Here is a 22,759-nt window from a genome sequence, read left to right as displayed (position 1 = left end):
GCCACTTACTGAGATGTTGAAAACAAGGACAGACTTCAGGGAAGGAAAGTTATCAAGAATTCAGTTTCAAACATGCTAAGTTTAAAATGCCTTATGATTCATCCATGTATCCATCTAAGCAGATGGATACATGGGTTGAAAACTTGACAGAGACATCTGGGCTAAGATATAAAACTAAAAGTCACTGGCATGTAAAAGGTATTGGAAGCCATGAGAATGAGTCAGATTATCTAGAGAGAAAGACAGAGTGAGAAAAGAAACCATAACCAAGACACAAGGAACTCAACATTTAGGATCAAGTAAAAGAAGGGGAAAACAGCTAAGCAGACTGAAATGGAGCAGCTGCAAAAATATTTACACTAATGTGGTATCAATGAAATAGAAAAAAAGTGGTTAGACAAAAAAGTGTACACTGGATTTAGTAACATGGAGGCCACTGGAGCCATCTGCAAGAGTGGTTTAGGTAGAATGACCTAACTGGGAGTGATGAGAGGAGGAATGCTTCCAGTTGAAAATTACAGACTGAGCACACATTTATTTCACCTTCTGTCATTGACAGCAAGGAAGTATAAGAGTAAATAAATCCATAATCAGTAAACAGAATGGTCTGGGAATAGGATCATTTGCAAATAAAATATTCCAACAAATTTCTGGAAGGCTGAGAGTAGATGGGAAGAATGTGAAAGAATGAAGCCATCGTCCAGAATATGTATATATTATTAATACAAGGAAACAAGTGAAATCTAGTCTTTCGGGGGAACCTGAAAAGGCTGCAGCCACAAAGCTGGCTTATAGGTATAGAGGAAGAAAGTGAGAAGCAGGACTGAAACCTGGGGAATTGCTTGAAAGTTTGTCTACTATATAGTTATGCCAGTTAAGCTGTCCCTGACCCATCCTTCTAAGCAAAAATTAGGGATGTGGAGAGCAAATGTGGCAGCCCCAATTGAATGGCTGGATCTGACTTGCACACTCTAAAAGGAAGCCTATAGTTAAAATATCATGTCTATGTACACAAAGCAACTATGTAAGGGAAAGCCTATTGAGAAAACAGACCTAGACCGATCTAAAACACAGAAGAGAAAACTTAAACCAGCTACCTGTAATATTCAACTTATTTATTCTTAAATATAAATGGACAATACAGGATCATGAAACATATGAGGAAAACCAGCAGCACAAAAGAAAAAAAGGCAAGACAGGTAAACTGACCAAGAAGGAAAGAAAATTCAGGTACAGAAGAGAATGTAACAAAATTCTAACTGGTATCCTCAGAAGAGAGTTTCTGGAAGATATTGCATTCATTTAATAAGTATCAATGAAAAAGGGACAATCAGACAACAAGAAAGAGCTCTTGCTTAGAAATTAAAAACATAATTGATGGAATTTTTAAAAATCCAAAAGAGAGGCTTGAGTATAAAGTGAAAAAAATCTTCCAGAATATTAAGAAGGAAGCTATAAGGCTAAATACATGAGAAAATACTCCTGAAGGTCAACATATAATTTCCCAAAACTCAAGAAAGCCACATGTCCTCAGACTGAAAGGTCTAACTGGTGCCTCACTGTGCAAGAAGGGAAAAAAACATATTTAGATACACCTTGTACAATTTCAACATTAAAATAAAGGGATCGTAAAAGCTTTCACAGAGAAAAAATACAAAGAAATAAAAGTTAGATATGATATTGGCTATCTCAACAGAACGCTGGATACTAGAAATCAATGGAACAGTATCTTTAACTTATCAGGAAAAAGGACTATTGGCCTAGAACTCTTTAACCACATTATCAATCAAGTACAAGGGAAAACTAAAAACACTTCCAGATTTTCAAGAACTCAAAGTTTACCCTGTACGCACTCTTTCTGATTATTTCTGTCAGAAAATTGAGAAAGAAAACCAAAAAAGAGGAAGAAATGCAATTCAGGAAACAGCTGATCCAACCCAAGAGTGTGATGATACCAAGTTCCAGCATCAGAGCTATGCGGAAGGCCCAGGGAGCAGTCACGGCTGCAGCAGGTTTGAAGGGCTTTGGGAAGGTGTCCTTGGATGAAAGCAGATTCCACACTATAGGAAGTATGACTAAAAGACTTGAAGATATGGTGAAAGTACATTATTCTTTTGTCAGCAAAAGGGTAAAAGCAATTTCAAAGTCCAGGCAAAGCAAAAACTGAACAAGAAAGTCACAATATAACCACAGAGCAAACTAAAAGATTCTAAGCAACTGATGAAATAAGAATTCATCTTGATCTTCATAATAAGAACTTTCTCCTTTGTTGGCACAAGGATTGGCAGTAACAATGAACTCAGAAAGAAAATGTAATACTTATTTATTTGTTTTTACTTTTCAGTATCCATATACATAAAACACAGAAACATAACCTTGGCAATGGAAGAATGTTAACGCAATCAAATTTAATAATGTGAAAGAAAAGGTATAGCTGACTGAAGGTGGGAGGTAGAAAACAGGAGACACAGAAGGAAGTCAAGAGGAGCTCATACTCTCACACAGTGGAAATCAACAGATACTGACTAAAGTTAATGAAGAATAACTAGAAAGTATTTAAAGTTATAAAGATGAGCAATAGAAAAATTAAAAATAAAAATATAATTAGCCCAAATTAGAGAAAGGAGGTAGTTGTTGATGTGAATTATACCCTCTTCTTTCTAAGGGACAGAATCTATAATTATTGTGCAAAGTTAATATCTCAAAGAAAAGAGATGCAAAAATATTTTATGTTGATTACAAAGACAACTACCAGATAAGCAAAATTAAATTGGGATAAAAATGATTGCCTTGGGGATAGGCCTAGAGGTAGGGGAGGAGGAGGAGACCCTGTGGGTGTTGCAAAAGTTGTCAGAATCAAAATGGAGTCACTTTTGTCAAACTTTGGTAAGTGGAGCCTGAGAAGACCATGAAGGAAGAGTCCTCGTGTATATATGCCTGATAACAACTATCACAAAAGACTGTAAAAACCACAACCTTGCACAAGGGCCACCATAACCTTACACAAAAAATACTTCTGTGATGACATCTGCCCAGCATTTCCCTGTCCAATCTTGGACTGATGCCACCCTCGTGAATTCAGAATTGAAATTATATTTCCTTAATCTAGCCAGAGTTAGTAACACTCTCCAGCCCCCTGAAGAGGAAACACTGAATCACAGAATTACAGAGCTGGAAGGAACATTAAAAATAAAGAAAAATCCTCTCGTTTTAGAAATAGAAAAACTGAGGTCCAGAAAAGTTAAGTATCTGAGCCTCTTGCCTCACAGCTAGTCACTGAGAGATGGGCCAAGACGCCAGCACTTCTAACTCTCAGCCTGGCGCTGTCACCACTGCACCACACTGATCTGACAGATGCTACATTCACATTATAAATACCAAAACAAATTCTTTAACAGCAAGGATTTGTCATTTTCTTTAACCCCTATTGCTCTTCATGTCCTCTATTGGAAACATACATCAAAGTACAGAAAAATCTGACAAAATTCGTATGTCCCAATGACAATAAAATTTATTTTTCTGTTCCTCTATATAAGAATATAAAAGTCTTTTCAAAGACATAAAAATTCAGGCAAATCAAGGTTGAATAATACTTTTCAAAACACTTTGGAGAAGAGTGTAAGGCAATGAGTCTTAACTTTTTTTGAGTGAAGAACTCTTTTAAAAATGAAATAAAAGCAACAGCTCTAGAAGAAAATGCACATATGACAAATAAACGTGATTTTCCCAACAATGAAGCAGTCCATGGAACTTCTGAAGACCTTTCATGAACCCCAAGTTAAGAAACTTTGAGCTAAGGATTAATAATACATTTTTAACATTTTTATTCAAAACTCTACATGTGGCTGCAAAAGTAACTCTAAAGCTATTTTTAATTGTCCATCAACTTTCTTTATAAAATTCCTCAACTGATTGACCTGAAAACTTTTAATGAGAAAGAGGTTAATATGATGTGACTTACAAAATCCTTAAAGTCACAGTTCTTCCCTTTCCTTGGTCTGACTTTCATTATTCTCTGGAGTATAATCTCTTGTTTCTAACTCCTTCATATGCCCCTGTACCACAGGGACAAAGGGAATTCCCCTCAGTCTGCATCTTAACACTAAGGACTGTGATTCTTTGATCTGAATTTAACATTTACAATGTTTAGTGGAACAGATATATTATACAATGAAATTAATTCAATGTCACAATTCACTATAGGTATAACACGAGTAATATAAACCACCCTGAAAATTCCTCCTTCAGCTTAAAGGCTATGGGCAGTAATCAGTGTCTTTTTGAATTCTGTTTTTCAGGTTAACAGTAAGTACGCTACATTACATAAATGAAGAATGAAAAACAACTTCCACGTAACTTTAGAAGAAGCCTGCTTACCATCCTGCAGAGGAGAGAATTCTGAGTTGCTCTTCTGCCTGGGTGGTGTTAACAATACAGCTGGCTCAAAAATATGTGCTGGGAAACTGTTGGCCAGATTCATGCTATCTGTGGGGTTTGGCACCTGAGACAGTTTAACAGGCAGCTCTTCCTGTGGGAATTCAACCACTTCCTCCCCTCTGAACATCAATGGCACGGAGACATTAGCATTTACAACTGGACCTTCTGAAGAAGATGAGAGGATTTTAGTATTTAACGAACAAAAAGGAACTATGGGCACATTTTGGGTATTTATTCTTAAACATATTTCAGTATAGTGCAAAATCTACATGGCCCATAAAGCCTTCACTTTCTAGGTTATATCTTCCTTTGCCAGCAACTGGGAAGACGTTGCTACTTTTGAAAATGGCACTAAGGGCCTCAAAGCTGTAAAAGCAAAGCCACTTAGGGACTCCTAAAAAATCTTACCTGGTACTCTAGAATTTTTCATTATTTGTTGTCGATAGCTTTCTAATGATCATGACAAGTAACAAAATGGCAAAAACAGGGCATAGTAATACACTGACCTCCATATACAAGGCTCATGACAAAACAAGGTAATTTCACAGGCTGTGCATTATCAGAGTATAGTCACATTCCATATTATTTTAAAAGGATTATAAGAGCTAAGTCTCAAGAAGATGCCAAACTGGTTTCACCTTATGTAGGTGAATCTTTCTGATTCTTTCCACAGGCAATAGTAAGAATTAACAATAACCTTACAATACACTCACGCCCAGCCCTTCTCACCTATAAGTAAAAGCTTTCATGGTAGTGAAGCTTAACTCAGATAATAGTAAAGCACTGACATATTCCTTGACAGAGATATTAATAGCAAGACTCTACCAGAAGACAGAGACCCACCCTTAGTCACCAAGTTTACCTCATGCAAGTTAAATTTTGGTCAGCTACTTCTTAGAATCCATCCTCAGAAAACCATTCTAAATATATAAAACACTTTCCACACAGATACTCATCAAACTCTTACTTAAAAGTAAAAAACATGAAAAAGCCTACATGTCCTTATTCAGCTGATAGTACATGATGGCACACAGGGTATGGAAAGAATTTCAAAACATTATCACATATGAACAAAAGTTGTAAATTTCTAAAACCTAGTATTTTTTTTTTTTCTTTCCAAAGCCATCTCTTCTGAATCTGGTGTGCTATGATTAAAAGCACTAGCACTAAAGTCTCATTGGTCTAGATGTCCAGTTCTGCTACTTTTTACCTGTGTGACTTTGCTAAATTATCAACCCTCTCTAAGCCTCAGTTTCCTCTGAGGATAACAATCATGGGGATAACAATATCTTTCTCATGGAACTATGATAAGGATTAAATGAGATAATACATGTTAGACTTAAAAGGTCATTGGCATAGAGCAGGCATCCAATATTAGCTGGAAAAGTAGTGCAACTGCAGTAGTTATAATACTGTGTATGCATAAAGAGCCTACTCCATCTGTGCTCAGGGGTTTAGGGTTTGGTTGGTTGGTTTGTTACTCTAAGGCCATTAAGTAGTTTAATGAGTCTGGAATAATAAAACCATACTCACCTGGACTTTCCATAATTCTTCTACCTGTGGCTCCCCTTTCTGATGCCTGACTTTCCTGTCTGCTATTATTTATCACAGGACAGTTCTTAATGGCGTATGTGAGTGATATAAGTTGCTCATCTGTTGTGACCATGTACTGCTGAAGTCTCGCCTAGAGAGGAAAAGAAGTGAAATAATATTGTTAGCATATCAAACATCAAACCATCACCTAAAAAGTAAACCATACAAAGCATGTGTGTGTGTGTGTGTGTGTGTGTGTGTGTAATATTATTTTAAATACTCCAGGAATTTGAGACTTTCATTCAAATTCTAAAACAATGCTATTTATAAATATTCTAAAGATCCCATGGTAAAGAAATGGTTAAGTAAATCATAGAATAGTAATTAATAAATACTCTCCTATAACAATAAGAATTAACCTTTTTTTATAGGGTTTTTGATTTACAAAACATCTTCATATTGATGATTTCAAGTAACTCTCAAGTTATCCAGAGAGACACAGATACATGGAGAGGAGGAAACTCAATAGAATATTACTTAGGCATTTAAGCTGATAAACATGAATACTATAAAGATTTATGGTAATACATGTGAGATAATGTCAAGAGAAAAAAGAAAAGCACAAAATTCTGTATGCAATATGATTACAACTTTGTATTTTATGCACATGTATGAGAGAGAGATAGCACTATTTTATATATGTATACATATTCTCATATTTGTCTATGTATATAAGTATATATCTCATATACTGTGTGTGTATACATATATATATATATATGTTTTAATGTTACACAAAGTTTTCTTTTATTTAAAAGATCATTCACAAAATACCATAGCCATAGATTTGCTTTCTGTCAAATAGCTGAATGTGTTGTTTGGAATTCCATTCTTACACTTCAAAATCAACTAGAATGCCCAGAAGTTTAGGTGAATTTGTTTTGTTCCTAATCTTTTCCACACTGAAGATGTAAGTAGGTCATCTGAAAGCATCAGGTTTGATTACAACCACATAATACACACTTTCTTAAGTGATGTATTAGTGTTATACAAGTGGTTCTTAGAAGCAGAGAAGATGGCAGGTAGAAGGAAGAAAAGGAGAGTTTTGTAAATTGCTGAGAACCTGGAAAAGTAAAAGAAGCCAAGGACGACAGCTTGTGACAAACTATTATCTGAGAGAGAGAGAGAGAGAGAGAGAGAGAGTAAGAGAGTATGTTTAGAGATATATAGACATCTGATAAAAATCAGGTGTGGCCAGATCAAAAATATTACTAACAATACTGCTAAATGAAGTTCACTAAACATTTTTATACCACCAGCCCAAATTTTTCCAAAATTTTACTCATATATCCAGTAGCCTACTCAACATCTCCATCTAGAACTCAAACAGACTTCTCAATCTTAAGATATGTAAAACCAACTCCTCCTGAAGTCTTCACCATCTCATAATAGCAACTTCATCCTTTTAATTATTCAGTCCAAAACTTTGGAATCAAAGTTGGAATCACTCTTGACTCTTCTCTAATATTCTCTCCTCCACCTCACATCCAACCCATTAGCAGACTCCATTGGTCAGCCTTCAAAATATATTTAGAATTTGATCACTTTTATTTCATACCCTCTCCCACTTCCACCCTAGACCAAGCTGACATATATAACCTGAATTATTCCAGTAACTCCTACATATATTACTCTGCTTTTGTGTCTGGCTACCTACTCTAAGAGTCCTAAACTGTTCCCAAACTATATGCTGAGGTTTCCAAACTATATGCCTCAGGGTACCATAGCGAACTCACAGGGGCACCAGAAGACATTTTAAATTTTCAAGGGAAACAGAGATGCTCAACATCTATCAGACACTGGTGAACTATTAGCTCAAGGCAGTTCACAGTTTCAACATTAGACTGCATTATGTTCCTTTTGCTAATGTCAAATCTTCTTGTGGCTGAGTTTTCAGCTATGCTATGCTAAAAAAAACAAGTTCTGGATGAAAATGAACGTGGAACAGGAAATAATGACAATGTCCAGCATGATTCCAAGCTTGAGAAGATGTACAGTGTTCAAAAGGTATACACATCCCATTAGTAAATAATTGTGGTTATTTACAATAAAGTATTACCTTTTCTCAAACAACTACTCAGTTGTTAGAACACAGTTGTTTGTACTTTACTTAATAAATGGAACTGGTAAGTATTTCTTGTGGCCTAGGGGTATCATGAGACACTAAGGGCACTGAGACTTGAGAAAAGGCAGCAATCTCTAACCTAGTCTCAACATAGTAGCCCAAAGTGATCCTCTTAAAACCCAAGTCAGATCACATCTATTTTCTTCAGTGGTTTCCCACCTCACTCAGCATAAAAACCCAAGTCCTTAACTAGCATGCAAAGCCCTATGTGATCTAGTTTATCTGATCCTGCCTCCTTCTGCTCTCTGTTCCCCATACTCCACTCCCACCACATTGGTCTCCTGGATGAGCCCACCAGCCATGCTTCCACCTTAAGACCTTTGCATTTGCCTTTTCTCTGCCCAGACTGCTCTTCTCTCAGCTACCTGCATGCTCACTCCCTCACCTCTTCCAGGTCTTTGCTCAAATGTCACTTCCTCAGACAGTCATGGGCCATTCCATTTATAATTGCATCCCACCTCATCCTAGGCACTTCCTTTGCCTTCTACTTGCTTTAGTTTTCTTCAAAGTATATATCACCATCTAACTTACCATAAACTTTTCTTTTTTAAAATGATTTATTTAGAATTATAAGCTCCATGAGGGCAAGGATTTCTGTGTTTTGTTCACTACTGTATTTCCTGCACCTAGAACAGTGGAAGGCCCTCAATAAGTGTTCAATAAAGATTTGTTGAATAAATTAGTACATTCTAAAACAGCACATCTCAGAAGAATTGAAACATTTGTTCATACAAAAACATGCACATGAATGTTCATAGCAGCATTATTCACCATAGGCAAAAAGTGGAAATAATCAAATGTTCATTAACTGATGAATGGATTAATAAAATATAGTATGTCCATACGATAGAATATTATTAGGCAACACAAGGGAATGAAGTACTGATACATGCTACAGCATAGATGAAACTGAAAAAAATTATGCAAAATGAAAGAAGCCAGACACAAAAGACCACATATTGCACAATTCTATTTCTATGAAATGTCTATACCAGGCAAATTCACAGAGACAGAAAGTAGATTAGTGATTCCTAAGGGCTGGGGAGGGGGAGAATACAGAGTGACTTCTAATGGGTAGGGGTTGCTTTTTGGGGTGAGGGAAGTGTTCTGGATTTAGATAGTGGTGCTGGTACACAACTCTGAATATACTAAAAACATTGAATTATTACTTTAAAGGGTGGACTTCATGGTATGTGAATTATATTATCAATTTTTAAAAATTACACATCTTACATATGATGTCTATTGACATAAACACAATTTACCTTCTAATTATTGTTCTTCTAGTCTCTTCTGGTATCAATAAAAGTAATAGTAATTACTACATGCAAATAAAAAGATGAATAAAATAGACTGTACACACTCAAGCACCACACAGTTTCAGTGACAAGTACACACATAATTATAACATAATTTGGTAAATGCAGTAATAGCAATATCCAGACAGTATCAGAAGTACACAAAGGAAGAATGCTTAATGCAGCATGGAAACAATAGGTTTTCTAGAAAGAGAACTGTGTAAGTCTTCAAAAAAAAGAAAAGGAACAATTAGTCAAGTGGCAAAGAAGACTCACCTAACAAATATGTTTACATGTAAACAACTGTAAATGGGATCTGATATAACTACAAAAGGGCTCTTCAAAGGCTATGTTCTATGGTTTGAAAGTAAAAGGGGCTATCATAACATTCATTTCACATTTTGGATTAACTACTGTACTATTGGTAGTTATCAATTAAATGTAGATTCTGTCCTCCCCACTAAATAAGTTTCTTAAAGACAGTAGACTTAGTCTATATGCTATTTGTAGTCCAAGCTTCTACTATAGTACCTCCAAGATAATAAATATTCAATAACTGTTACCACTGATGATAATAATGAGGTTAACAAGTAATCACATCAACACAGCTAAAGCAGAGGCAACTACAAGAGAATCCCGTACATGTTTACAGAAGTTTTATACTACCAAATACAGAAAAATCTGGGATCTCACTTGAGTACCTGTGTAGTGGTATTTTCTTCTCTAAGAAGAAGAATTTCAGCTGTCAGAGCATCAATGAGCTCTCGATGATCACCTAATACTTGTTCCAGTTGCTGCCTTGTTTCTACTTCTTTACGTAGCTGGAGCTCACTCTACAAAAAAATATCAAATAAACTTCCACCAATAGTACCACATGTTGAAAACTAAAAGTTTCTATTGAAAGCCATCAAAGAAGATATTTATAAAGAAGCCTATATTATGTGACAGTAATGAAATTAAGAATTTTTATTTAAAGGTTTATCATTAAATAAAATGTGCTACTACTTTATGTTCTTCCCTTCTTTAAATAGAATACAATGAAAAAAATGGTATCTAGAATTAAATAACTACAATTTTTGTAAAAGAAAGTAGCGGGATATACATATACATATTGTTTGAATATACATAGATCATCTCTACAAGGATACACTTGTACCCGGTAATAATAGTTGGGTACAAGGAAGCAAACAAGTCAGCTAGAAGTTAGGGATGAGAGTTAGATTTTTCATTGTATACCCTATATCTTAGAATTTCATACCATATGACTATATTTCTGATTCAAAAATGAAACTTGTTAAAATATAACTAAAAATAAATTACCACAGGTTCAAATGGTTTAGGCTTTATAAAGCAAATGATTAACTAAAAAGCTACATGTTTCTAACCCTATAAGGCTTTCTGAAAGCCAAAACTACACTTCTGAAGATTCGTGAGTTAAGGGTGAAAGAATGTTAAGACTTTACTAGGTTTGATAATACAATTAATCTTTCATTTAAAAGCAATTTTAGAGAGATAGCTCCAGAGAAACTGAAATATCTGCATTAGGGTGGTGAATCTATTCTTTTAAATAATAAAGTTTCCTTAAACATTTTTGTCATATTTAACAGATTTAAATATATAATAAATAACAGTTTAACCAGATTTTTTAAAAGATGAAATGAATAGCTAACTCTAATACTACAGCATTCTGAGGATGAACTATTTTTTGCAAACAAATTAAAGAAACAATTCTTGCTTGTTTTATAAATTATTTTCACAACAGTAAAACACCTCCCACTTAGACAATAAAGCCATACCTAAGTTACTAGACATACAGAGAACATGAAGAATTTTCCACCTATCAAGTCTACAGATTATAGGCAATGCCACTCTCCAAACTAAACTAACATGGGAGTAGGAAGCAGAGAAAAGCAATAGAATAAGGACACAGTTAATAGTTGTATTTAAAACAGCCACACTAAATATTAGTGCAATACATAATCTTTATAGATTTACCTTACTAATTAAAATTTGCTAAAGCTGATATAAAAATCAAAATCACTTATCTGAGCATGTATCAACTAATGGCAGAAGGATATTAAGAATTTAAAACTTTAATGCAGATAATCTAAAATGGAGGTATGTTAAGCAAAGCTATTCAAATTTGTACTTTATTTGGAGGTTGCGATAAATTAAGTGGAAAGGAACCCCTCCCTCCCATTTCTGCCTGAAGAGAAGACTCTAATCACCTCATGCTCTTACCTCTTTAAGGTACCGAACGAGGCGGCAGAGGGAGCTCACCAGCGACAAGGTGAAGCCTGTAAGACCCTGACTATTCTGCAGTCTTTTAACTTCGCGTCCTGTCCACCGCTCATATTCTTCCATTTCGTGTTCCACTTCATGTATCATGTGTTTGAGGACATCCAAGTTGCAGTTATTGCTACTCGGTAAGTCTGCAGAGGCTGTGTTACCTGATAACATGCTTTTCTTCTGCTTGGAAGGAGCACGCAAATCTGGTTTTCTTTTCACTGTTAAGGACAGAAATTATTCTATTTCAAGACCAGGAAAAATGAAAACTAGAACCTACTAGAAAAACTTTTTGACTGTTGTTCACAATTTATTAGAAATTTTTATAGAAGTTATCACCATTTTTGTCATTAAAATCTATACCATTTAAACCAGATTTACACTATCTATAATGAATGCACTAGAACCATCTTTCCAGAGTTATGTATGAAAACAGGCATTTCTTAGTTACCATCCAACAAACTCTTACTTAACTGGATCCAACTGGATAAGATTAAAGAAAAAAACATTTACTAAGAGATTAAGATAGCTGTATCAAGTTACATGTTTAATAATTTAGCTTTGTAAATTAAGGGACTGAACCTTTATTCAATAGCTGTTTTTGCTTCCTTGAGTTTAGCACTTGTCCCACAGCATAACTTGAGTCTACAGTCTCAGTAGATTCTTCAGGTTGCAGCCTGGTTTGGATTCTCTTGACAGCATTGGTAGCATTCAGAGCAGCTAAAAGGAACAATATTTCCAAAAGTATCTCAAGTAAATAAACCTTTTTAAAAAAGTATTTCAGTTGATAGAGCCATTAGTATTTTAGCCAATTAGGCTAAGGCAGTTAAAACTCAAATAACATTCTTTTAAAAATTACTGTGTTCAAGAAAGAACCTAACAAAGCAGCCTTCTAAAAATAATGCAAAGGGAGAACAAACCTCTTTGTTCCCCTGATGAAAGAACAGATGATGGAGTTCCTACAGGGGTTGTTTGTGACTGTGTCGCCATTTTCTGCTGAATATCAGTCCACAGTTGACTAATTAACTCAGAATTCTCTTCCTTTAGTTCATGGAGAAACCTATAAATTATGGGACAATAAGCTATTTTAGAATTAATAGGTACTATCATTTAAACTGTCCAACTGCTTACATGTTTGATTTGAAGGAACTTTTAATAATTTGTCATCAAAGAAAAAATACTTTTCGCTTTAACTGACAAGATAGGTAGATAGCAAAAATGCCTATCATTTTAGCGTTACAAAGAATCATTCCATCTGCCTCCCAGTCTCCTACCTACCTTGGCCCCTAATGTAGAAGCATTTGCCCTTTCTGCAGTTTTGTGGTATGGCTCCATCCTCCGTTTCTCTAGAGTAGTATAATTAAGCAGATATGGCTCAGCCCCTTTTGGTTTCACTCTCCTATGAAGGAGCCTGTCCACAGAGCAGTCTCTGCTCATCACTAAAGTAAACTTAATGGGTTATAAAGAAGACCTGCAGTTTAGGGGGTTAGTATTTGCAAACCCTTAGGTTACAGAGCTAAGCCTTATGCCATAAACATCTTTATCATGATTAAAGCTGATATTTTAATCTTCAGCTGTCTATATCTCACTTGGATTGAGATTTAAAACAGGGAGAGGGCCAAAAAGTAGAAACAATCCAAATATCCACAGCTCATGAACAGATAAGTGAAATGTGTTGTAGCTATACGGTGAAATATTATTCAGCCTTAAAAAGGTATGAAATATATTATCAGTATGCCACAACATGGATGAATCTTAAAAACATTATACTAAGTGAAAGACATCGGACACAAAATACAGCACACTGCATGATCTATGTACATATGAAATGTCCAGAATAGGCAAATCTATAGAGACAGAAAATAGATTAGCAGTTGCCTAAGGCGGAAGAATTTGGGAGGAAATGAGGCTTGACAGCTAAGGAGTATGGGGTTTCTTTTTGGGGTGATAAAAATATTCTAAAATTGATCATAGTGATGACTGTATGACTCTGTACTGAAGAGTGATGACTGTATGACTATATGACTCTGAATATACTAAAAACCACTAAGTATTGCATTTTAAATGAGCAAACTATATGGTGAATAAACCATAAATCAATACAGCTGTTTTAAAAAAGAAAAAGAGGAAGGATGAATCTTATTTAGTGGCCACAAACTTCAGCCTAAAGGAGTTGCTTTCAGGCAACCTATGGACAGCATATTACAATCCTAGTTGCTAAAAAGTTTATTTAGCAAAAGTTCTATGACATAGACCATTCAAAGGGGACTAGTTACCAAAGCATCAAAAAGACCCCTTTGTAAGATAGCATTAGCTCTAAATCCAAGCTTCCGGAAAAACCCCAAGAATAGTGTTGTAATGAGGTTTCTGTATAAGTTGGACAAATAAACCCAATCAGTCTGAAACTCACATTTCTGTCTCTAATGTATACTTTCATGAGTCAGGTCTTGTGAAATAATAACAATAAAAATATACTGTCATCTATGGTAGACTGAAAAATAGCTCCCCGAAAGATACCCACAACCTAATCCCTAGAACCTATAAATGCTACCTTATCTGACTAAAAAGGGACTTTGCAGGTGTGATTAAGTTAAGCAGGTGATCCTGGATTTTCCAGTGGGCCCTAAATACAAATCATGTCTATCCGTCTAAAAGGGAGGCAGAGGGAGATTTGACACAGATAGTGAGGTGGCATGAAGATGGAGACACAGATTGGAGTGATGTAGCCACAAGCCAAGGAATGATGACAGGCACCAGAGGGTAGAAAAGGCAAGGAATAGATTCTCCCCTGGAACCTCCAGAGGGAATATGGCCCTACCAACACCTTGATTTCAGCCTAGTGAAACTGATTTCAGATTCTAACCTCCAGAATTGTGAGAGAATAAATTTCTGTTGTTTTCAGCCATCAAGTTTGTGTTAATTTGTTACAGCATCCCCAGAAAACTATGATTTTGGTACCTGAATATGTGGTACTAGTACAATAAATGCCTAAAAATGTGGAGGCAGCTTTAGAATTGTGTGATGGGTAAAGGCTGAAAGAATTTTTAGGTGAATGATAGAAAAAACAAAAGATTGCCTTAAACAGATCGTTGGCCGAAATGCAAGTGTTAAAGACTCTTCTAATGAGGGCTCAGAAGGAAGTGAGGCGTGGAGAAAGCCTATATTGTCTTAGAAAATACGTATATTATCACAAATAAGATTTTGGTAGAAATGTAAGTATTAAAGAAACTTCTGGCAAGGCTGCAGAAAGAAATAAAACATGTTATTAGAAATTGGAGGAGAGTCAATCCTTGTTATAAGGTGGCAGAAAACTTAGTTGACTTGTGTGGAAAAGAAGAACTTTTCAGTTTTTCCAAAGTGTAATTTGATTTTACTGTGCTTCCTGTATATTTCTGTGAGACTCTTCATAAGTTTTGTGAAGTGTGGTAATGAACGTAATATTACTGTCCCAACAAGGACACACATTATAAAAAGACCAGGTAGTTTTGTTTTGTTTTTTGCTAAGTTTATCAGATCACTAAATAAATTTATTCTAAACAAAAAAAAAAAAAAAGAACTCTGTAAGTGATGACTTTAGATACTTAACTGAGAAGATTTCAAAGCAACGTGCTGAAGGTGCAGCCTGCTTCTCAAGGCTTAGTGTAAAGCGCAAGAGGAAAGAGATAAATTGAGGGAAAAACTGTTAAGCAAAAAGGAAATAGGACCTGATGATTTGAAAAATTTTCAGTCTTTCCAGATTGCAAAAGATACTCAAATTAGTAGAGTCACTTTTAGGAAAGCTTTCCCTGGAAAGAAGGCAAGAGTATGGCTAGGCAACCTTTTGCTAGTTCTAAAGAGATAACGCATGTGATTTGTGGATCCTCTCAATGATCTCAGAAAAAGCCAGAAACAAAGAAGAGACTATCCAGGAAAGATCTGTGGAGGACCTCTTGTCTAATGGAAAGAATTCCTTCCCATGACATACACAAGAGACCCACAAGATCTTCTGAGAATGCTATACCAGCAGAAGTATGCCAGCTTGGACTGAAAGGGACAGAGGCAGGAGAAAATGAAAGAAGGGTGCCAGACTCCCAAAATTCTATACACAGGACATAGTCTGATAAAACTACTCAGCTGCGAACACAGGCTATCCATCAATAAAAAGAAAGAATGACACCAAAGCCGCAGCTGCAGATGTAGCTCTTGTAGGGGCCAGATCCACAGGCACAGAGACAAGTGGCATAGCCACAGGCACAGAGGGCAGAGCCACAGACCCAGAGGGTGAAGACTCAAGCCACAGAGGACTATTCCCAGGCCTTGAACCTTAATGGTATTTGCACTGCTGAATTTCAAAGTTGCTTAGTACTGGTGACTCCTTTCTTCCTTAATTTTTTCGTTTTAAAATGGGGAACATCAGACTCTGCCATGTTGAGTCTTGTGGGTCGTGTGGCCACTGCCTCGGCCTCTGGGGCCTCTCGAGGACTCAGCCCTTCAACGACCATGTGGTGCAAACATCACCTTCGCCAAAGGCAGGTGCTACCACTGGGTGCATCGCAGCAGTCATTGGTGCAGTGGTGGATATCCAGTTTGATGAGGCACTACCACCCGTCCTAAATGCCCTGGAAGTGCAAGGCAAGAGACCAAGCTGGTTTTCGAGGTGGCCTAGCATTCCGGGTGACAGCACAGTAAGGACCATTGCTATGAATGCTACAGAAGGCTGAGTTAGAGGCCACAATATCCTGGATTCTAGTGCACCAATCAAAATTCCTGTTGGTCCCAAGACTTTGGGCAGAATCCTGAATGTCACTACAGAACCTATTGATGAAAAAGTTCCCATCAAAACCAAACAATTTGCTCCCATTCATATTGAGGGTCCTGAATTCATGGAAATGAGTGTTGAGCAGGAAATTCTGATGAATGGTATCAAGAGTGTCATGGGGTTACTAGCTCCCCATGACAAGGGTTGCAAAATTGGGCTCCTTGGTAGCACTGGAGTTGGCAAGACTGGAATGATCAGGCAGCTAACAATGTTGCCAGAGCCCATGGTGGTTACTCTTTGTTTGCTGGTGTTAGTGAGAGGACGTGTGAGAGCACATGATTTATACAATGAAATGACTGAGTCTGGTGATATCAAAGATTCTACACCCAGGGTAGCACTGGCGTACAGTCAAATGAACGAACTGCCTGGTGCTTGTATCTGCATAGCTCCAACTGGACTGACAGTGACTACATACTTCAGAGACCAAGAAGGTCAAGATGTACTGTTGTTTACTGATAACATCTTTTGCTTCACCCAGGCTGGCTCAATGGTGTCAGCTTTATTGGGCAGAATCCCTTCTGCTGTAGACTATCAGCCTACTCTGGCCACTGACATGCGGAAAAGAATCACCATCACCAAGAAGGGATCTCTCACCTGTGCACAGGCTCTCTGTGTGCCTGCTGATAACCTGACTGCCCTGCCACTACCTTTGCCCATTTGGATGCTACCACTGTGCTGTCCCACATGATATCTGAGCTGGGCATCTATCCAGCTGTGGATCCTCTAGACTCCACCTCTCACGTTATGGATCCCAACATTGTTGACAATGAGCATTATGATGTTGCCAGTAGGATGCAAAAGATCCCGCGGGACCACAAATCCCTCCAGGACATCACTGCTATGCTGAGTATGGATGAACTTTCTGAGAAAGACAAACTGACTGTGTCCCAAGCATGGAAAAATACAGTATTTCTTGTCTCAGCCATTCCAGGTTGCTGAGGTCTTCACAGGTCATATGCAGAAGCTGGTACCCACGAAGGAGATCACCAAAGGATTCCAGCAGATCTTGGCAGGTGAATATGACCATCTCCCAGAACAGGCCTTCTACATGGTAGACCCCCTGAAAACACTATGGGCAAAGCTGATATAAGCTAGCTGAAAAGCATTCATCATGAGGGGTCTTTCTGGCAAACTAAGTATTCATCCCCTGTACTGTCCCTCTTCTTGCCCCTAATCCAAAAAGCTTCAGTTTTCTGTATAAGCCACACAAGAGTCTTGACTAAAGACATTATGCTTTGTCTGAAGAGTGTTTAAGGTTTCTGATACAATGTACGCCACTCAGAAAAAAATAAAATAAAAACATAAAAAACAAAATGAGAACATCTATAATTGTTATTCTATACCTGTCCCATCACTGTATTTTGAAAGCAGATAACTTGTTTCTTAGTTTCACAGGACCAGAGATAGAAAAGAATTTTCCACCAGGATGGATCATATTCAGAATCTTATACCCCGTACCTCATTTAGATGATGAGATCTGGAACTTTTGAGCTGATGATACTTACATAAGATTTTCTTCAATTTTATTTATTTATTTATTTTTATTGAACTGATGCTGAGAATTGGGAATGGGAATCTTTGAAGGCTGCTAGGAGAACCATAGGCTAAATAACAGCCCTTGAAGATATTCCCATGCCCTAATGCCTAGAACCTGTAAATATTACATTATATGGCAAAAAAGGGGGATCTTTGTAGATATAATTAAGAATCTTGAGATTATCTTTAGCAGCCCTAAATACAATTATCTATCTTCTTATAAGAGACAGGAAGAGAGAGAGTCTGACACACACACAGAGGAGAAGATGTAAAAGCAGAGTCAGAGATTACAGTGATGCAGCCATAAGCCAAGGAAAGCCAACAGATATCAGAAGCTGGAAGAGGCAAGGAGCAGATTCTCTTCTAGAGCAGATTCTCTTCTGGAGTAGTGTAGCCCTCCTGATACCTTGATGTAGGCCTAGTGAAACTGATTTTGGATTTCTGGCCTCCAGAACACGGAAAGAATCAATTTCTGTTGTGTAAGCCACCAAACTTGTGGTAATTTGCTACAGCAACCCAGAAACTAATACACCACCTTAAATTTATTTGGCAACTTCCAGTTTAAAAGCTCAAAATATTTTCTGCATATTATTCTTGAAATACAGGGGTGGGGGAAGTAATTAAAGTATTTATCTCCATCCAAAAACAATAAATTTCCTTAGATCTGGAATTCATTTCAGACTACTCATTTTATTTACTGAAATGAACTCATTTCATTTTATTCATTTAATTTACTATGGGCATTGATTCAAATCCAAGCTCCTTTCATTTTCATTGATGACCACTCAGCACCAATTCTATTTTATGACAGCATTCATTGAAATAGTATTCTAAGGACATTATTTCGTAGAGAACTAAGGAATATCAACATCTCTAATTTATATCCCCACATACAAACCCCACCCAAAAGGAGCTGCCCAAACCTACTGGAAAGAGAAATTTTGTCATCCAGTTGCTGTCACTTGGGACTTCCTCCCTTTTTGCCATAGATGCCTCTAGCATCGCCTTTTCTTCCCAAATTCTACCTTTGCTTTTTCACTCAACAAAGGTCTACAGAGTGAGTAAGACAGTGGCAAAGGAAAAAGTGAGGAAAACACTTGCAATCACTGCTCCTTCCTCTGAATGCACTGATCCCCAGAAAAATCAATGACCTCGTAGAGGCTTTTGAGGATTGGATTAGAAACTTATTTATAATGTACAGTATTATCTCTATAAGAAATCTATTTAGTGCTCACAGAAGCATATATTCATAGAAATTTTCAAACCAGAAGGCACCTTAGAAATCGTATGTTCTACCAGTCATATTTTACAACTGAGGAAATAAAGACCCACAGGATATCTACCTTGTAAATATCCAAAGGTGGAGTCACATGATTCCAAGCCTAATGCATCTTCCAACACAGCATGACAAATAGTTAACAAGTAACATTTTGAGACATAAGGTATTCAAAAGTTGCAAACTACCTGTTCATACAGCTAACAAAATAAAACTAACTTTAACCAAGCAAATAAAAAACATAATTTGATACAAATGTAACAAATAAAAGCAATTCTGTATTAGACCACTTCTATTTTGATTCTGAAAAAGTACTTAACAGACGATACATAATTCCAAGTATCACTAAGAAAATGGCGATCACAAAATTTGAAACACTCTCCATGGCCTCCAAAACACTATACAGTGTAATAAGAAGAGCCAATAAAACAGCACATAGGCCACACCTTCTACATTACCGGAAGACAGACTATTACTAACTTCAAATTACCTGTAAGTAGAAAAATAAATACCAAATTCCAGCAAAGATATTTCCTGAGCTCCTGCCAGAAGTCTTTACAGAGAGTTGGGGCAATTCAAAATGACTACACAGACAAGAGGAAAGCTGAGAGCCTAATGGTGACAAAAATCACCCCCAGAAAGAAAAAGTCCACTCTAAGGGTGCAAATACTTAAAAAATAATAACCACCAAAAAAAAAAAACCAAAAAAACAAAAACAAAAACACTGGGAGAACCTAACACTACGAAAAAGGAACCTTAAAGTATGTAGAATCCAAGGTGGTAGTCTAGGAAAGGCATCATTTCTTGGGGAGAAATACTTTGGAGACTGAGTGGTAAAGGGGAAAAAAGGCAAGAGTCTTTCAAGGCAAAAGAGAACTATAATATTAGAGGATAAATTAACTTTCACTCACAATACTTTTTTTGTAAATATATAAACTGTGCTTCAATATAACTGACAAAAGAGCATGCTCTTGAATTAGGAATCTCAGCCGGGCACAGTGGCTTATGCCTATAATCCTAGCACTCTGGGAGGCTGAGGCGGGAGGATCATTTGAGCTCAGGAGTTCGAGACCCGACTGAGCAAGAGCGAGACCCCGTCTCTGCTAAAAAACAAAATAAAACAACAACAACAAAAAAAACAATGGAAAGAAATTATCTGGACAACTAAAAAGATATATAGAAAAAATTAGCTGGGCATGGTGGCATGTACCTGTAGTCCCAGCTACTTGGGAGGCTGAGGCAGAAGGATCGCTTGAGCCCAGGAGTTTGAGGTTGCTGTGAGCTAGGCTGACCCCACGGCACTCACTCTAGCCCAGGCAACAGAGTGAGACTCTGTCTCAAAAAAAAAAAAAACAAAAATCCTAGGAATCTTATAAGCCACCCCAAACTCTCAACCCTGTCTAAAAATGTACAGACCAAAACAGTCTATAATCATACAAAGACAAAATAACAAAACAGAAATTTTTAATTGAAGTATTTGGCTATTGAAAATTCCTCTCTCAACACACCATAAAAAGGGAAGGGCAGAAGAAAACTAAAACTCAGTATTCCAAATGGAATTAAATATAGTTGAACAAGCATTTGGAGATGTTTGTATATAAATCTTGAAGCAGAAATTCCAAAATTAAGAACAAAAATGGCCAAACACCAAGAAGAAACAAAACAAGAATGAACTGAATTCAGGAAAGAAGTTTAAAAAAAAAAAGAAAAAAACTATCAGCCAGGAAAGGTAGCTCATGCTTGTAATCCCACTTTGGGAGGCTGAGGTGGGATGATTGCTTGAGGCCAGGAGTTCAAGACTAGCCTGGACAACATAACGAGACCCTGTCTTTATGAAAAAAAATTTTTTTTAAATTAGCCAGGCGTGGTGGCATGTGTCTGTAGTCCCAAGCTACTTGAGAGGCTGAGGCAAGAGAATCACTTGAGTCCGGGAGTTTGAGGTTGTAGTGAGCTATGAAGACACCACTGTACTCTAGCCCAGACAATAGAGCGAGACTCAGTCTCCAAAAAAGAAAAAAACAAAACAAAACAACAAAAAAACCTCAGAAATAAAGATTAAATTATAAGGTGTCCAGTGGAGAATTGTTAAATAAAAATTTAATAAGGAACACTGAAGAATTATAGTAAAACAACAAAAAGAATAAAAATAAGATTAAGAAGAATAAAAAGGGTTAGAGAGAAAAACAAAGAATCAAATTTATATCCTAACTATTGGGAAAGGAAAAATTGTTCTGGAAAAGTAAACTCTAAGACATATCTTAGCAATACTTAAATTTAAAGATAAAAGAAATAAATTTTAAAGATAAAGGAAATCGAGTCACTAGATAAAACCAAATCACTTATAAGGGTAAGAAAATTATTCTAGCACCAGAGCTCTCCAAAGCAACATAACAAGGCACACCAAAAGTGGAGTAGCACGGAAAATCAACCAAAGAAAGCATGAACCAAAGATTTTATATCTAACCAAGCTTTCCTTCAAGTATAAAAGCTATAGAAAAACTTTTAAAGAATTCAGGATATGCTATATTCATAAGCCCTACAGCATGAGCTTTATCTAACCAAGAGATCCAACTAAATAAGTAAAAAAATCATAAAAGGAATGATGATGAGCAATTAATATATTTAACTGCAGCTCTAAGACAAAAACAAAAATGGGATACACATGAAAGCTTAGTATGTAAATCTTTAATGTTCTGGTCAAAGCAAAAAACGCAACTAAAAAATGAGAAGGATGGAGAGAAAAGAATGGAAAGAATGGCAACATAGAATAACTCACTTGTTATACAGGCAAAAGGTGGAATTAAAAAAAATATTTAAAACTGACACACCTGACAGTGAAAGGTTAAATAAGAAAACAGACTAAAGGCTCTATAAAAGGTACATAAAAAGGTAACCACCAGGACAAAATTACAAACTTCCTAAATACCAAAAGAACAGAGAAAACATATCACACAGAACAGGAAAACAGTAATATAGTACAATTAACAGTACTATAAAATATGACAGAGTTAACATCAAACACAACAACCACATCAGTAAATGTTACAAGTTTACTTTGCCAATTAAAAGAAGAATATTTTCAAATTGGCTAACAATGTGAGACCCAACTCTGCCTTGAATACAAGAGACATGCCTAACACAAACTAATTCCAAAAGGCTAAATATAAAAATCAAAGATAAATTGAAAATAAGAAGAAAGGAGAGGTTTCATTCCTGATATCAGACAAAGTAGAACTGAAGCCAAAGGCATTAAATATGACAAAGGATACTTTATAATGCTAAAAGTTATATATCACAACAAAGATATAACACTTATGGACATACATGTATAAGAAAAGAGGTATTTAACTCTAAAATGAATTAAATATACTTAAACAAAAAATGCAAAGAGAAATAGAAACACACTAATA

At 36.4% G+C, this 22,759-nt stretch overlaps 1 protein-coding gene and 1 pseudogene across 7 annotated transcripts in view; one reads left to right on the top strand and one right to left on the bottom strand.

Annotated features, from left to right (window-relative positions):
- SPICE1 (spindle and centriole associated protein 1) overlaps window positions 1–22,759 on the bottom strand; it is a 56,660-nt gene that overhangs the window by 10,081 nt on the left and 23,820 nt on the right. For all 7 annotated transcript variants that reach the window (XR_006732699.1, XM_045540266.1, XM_045540269.1 and 4 more), the window contains 6 exons: window positions 12,660–12,799; window positions 12,322–12,459; window positions 11,695–11,960; window positions 10,155–10,286; window positions 5,971–6,121; window positions 4,378–4,602 (listed from right to left, as the gene is read on the bottom strand). Coding sequence is in view for 6 of the 7 variants with exons in the window: in XM_045540266.1 (XP_045396222.1) it covers window positions 4,378–4,602; window positions 5,971–6,121; window positions 10,155–10,286; window positions 11,695–11,960; window positions 12,322–12,459; window positions 12,660–12,799 (1,052 nt within the window). In the remaining variant the exon portion in view is untranslated. The remainder of the gene's footprint in view (window positions 1–4,377; window positions 4,603–5,970; window positions 6,122–10,154; window positions 10,287–11,694; window positions 11,961–12,321; window positions 12,460–12,659; window positions 12,800–22,759) is intronic.
- LOC123630536 lies at window positions 16,144–17,652 on the top strand (annotated as a pseudogene).

The sequence above is a fragment of the Lemur catta genome, chromosome 1 (assembly GCF_020740605.2).
Source record: "Lemur catta isolate mLemCat1 chromosome 1, mLemCat1.pri, whole genome shotgun sequence".
Lineage (NCBI taxonomy): Eukaryota > Metazoa > Chordata > Mammalia > Primates > Lemuridae > Lemur > Lemur catta.
Note: the sequence above shows the minus strand (reverse complement) of the source record. Positions and strands in the feature narration are given on the sequence as shown.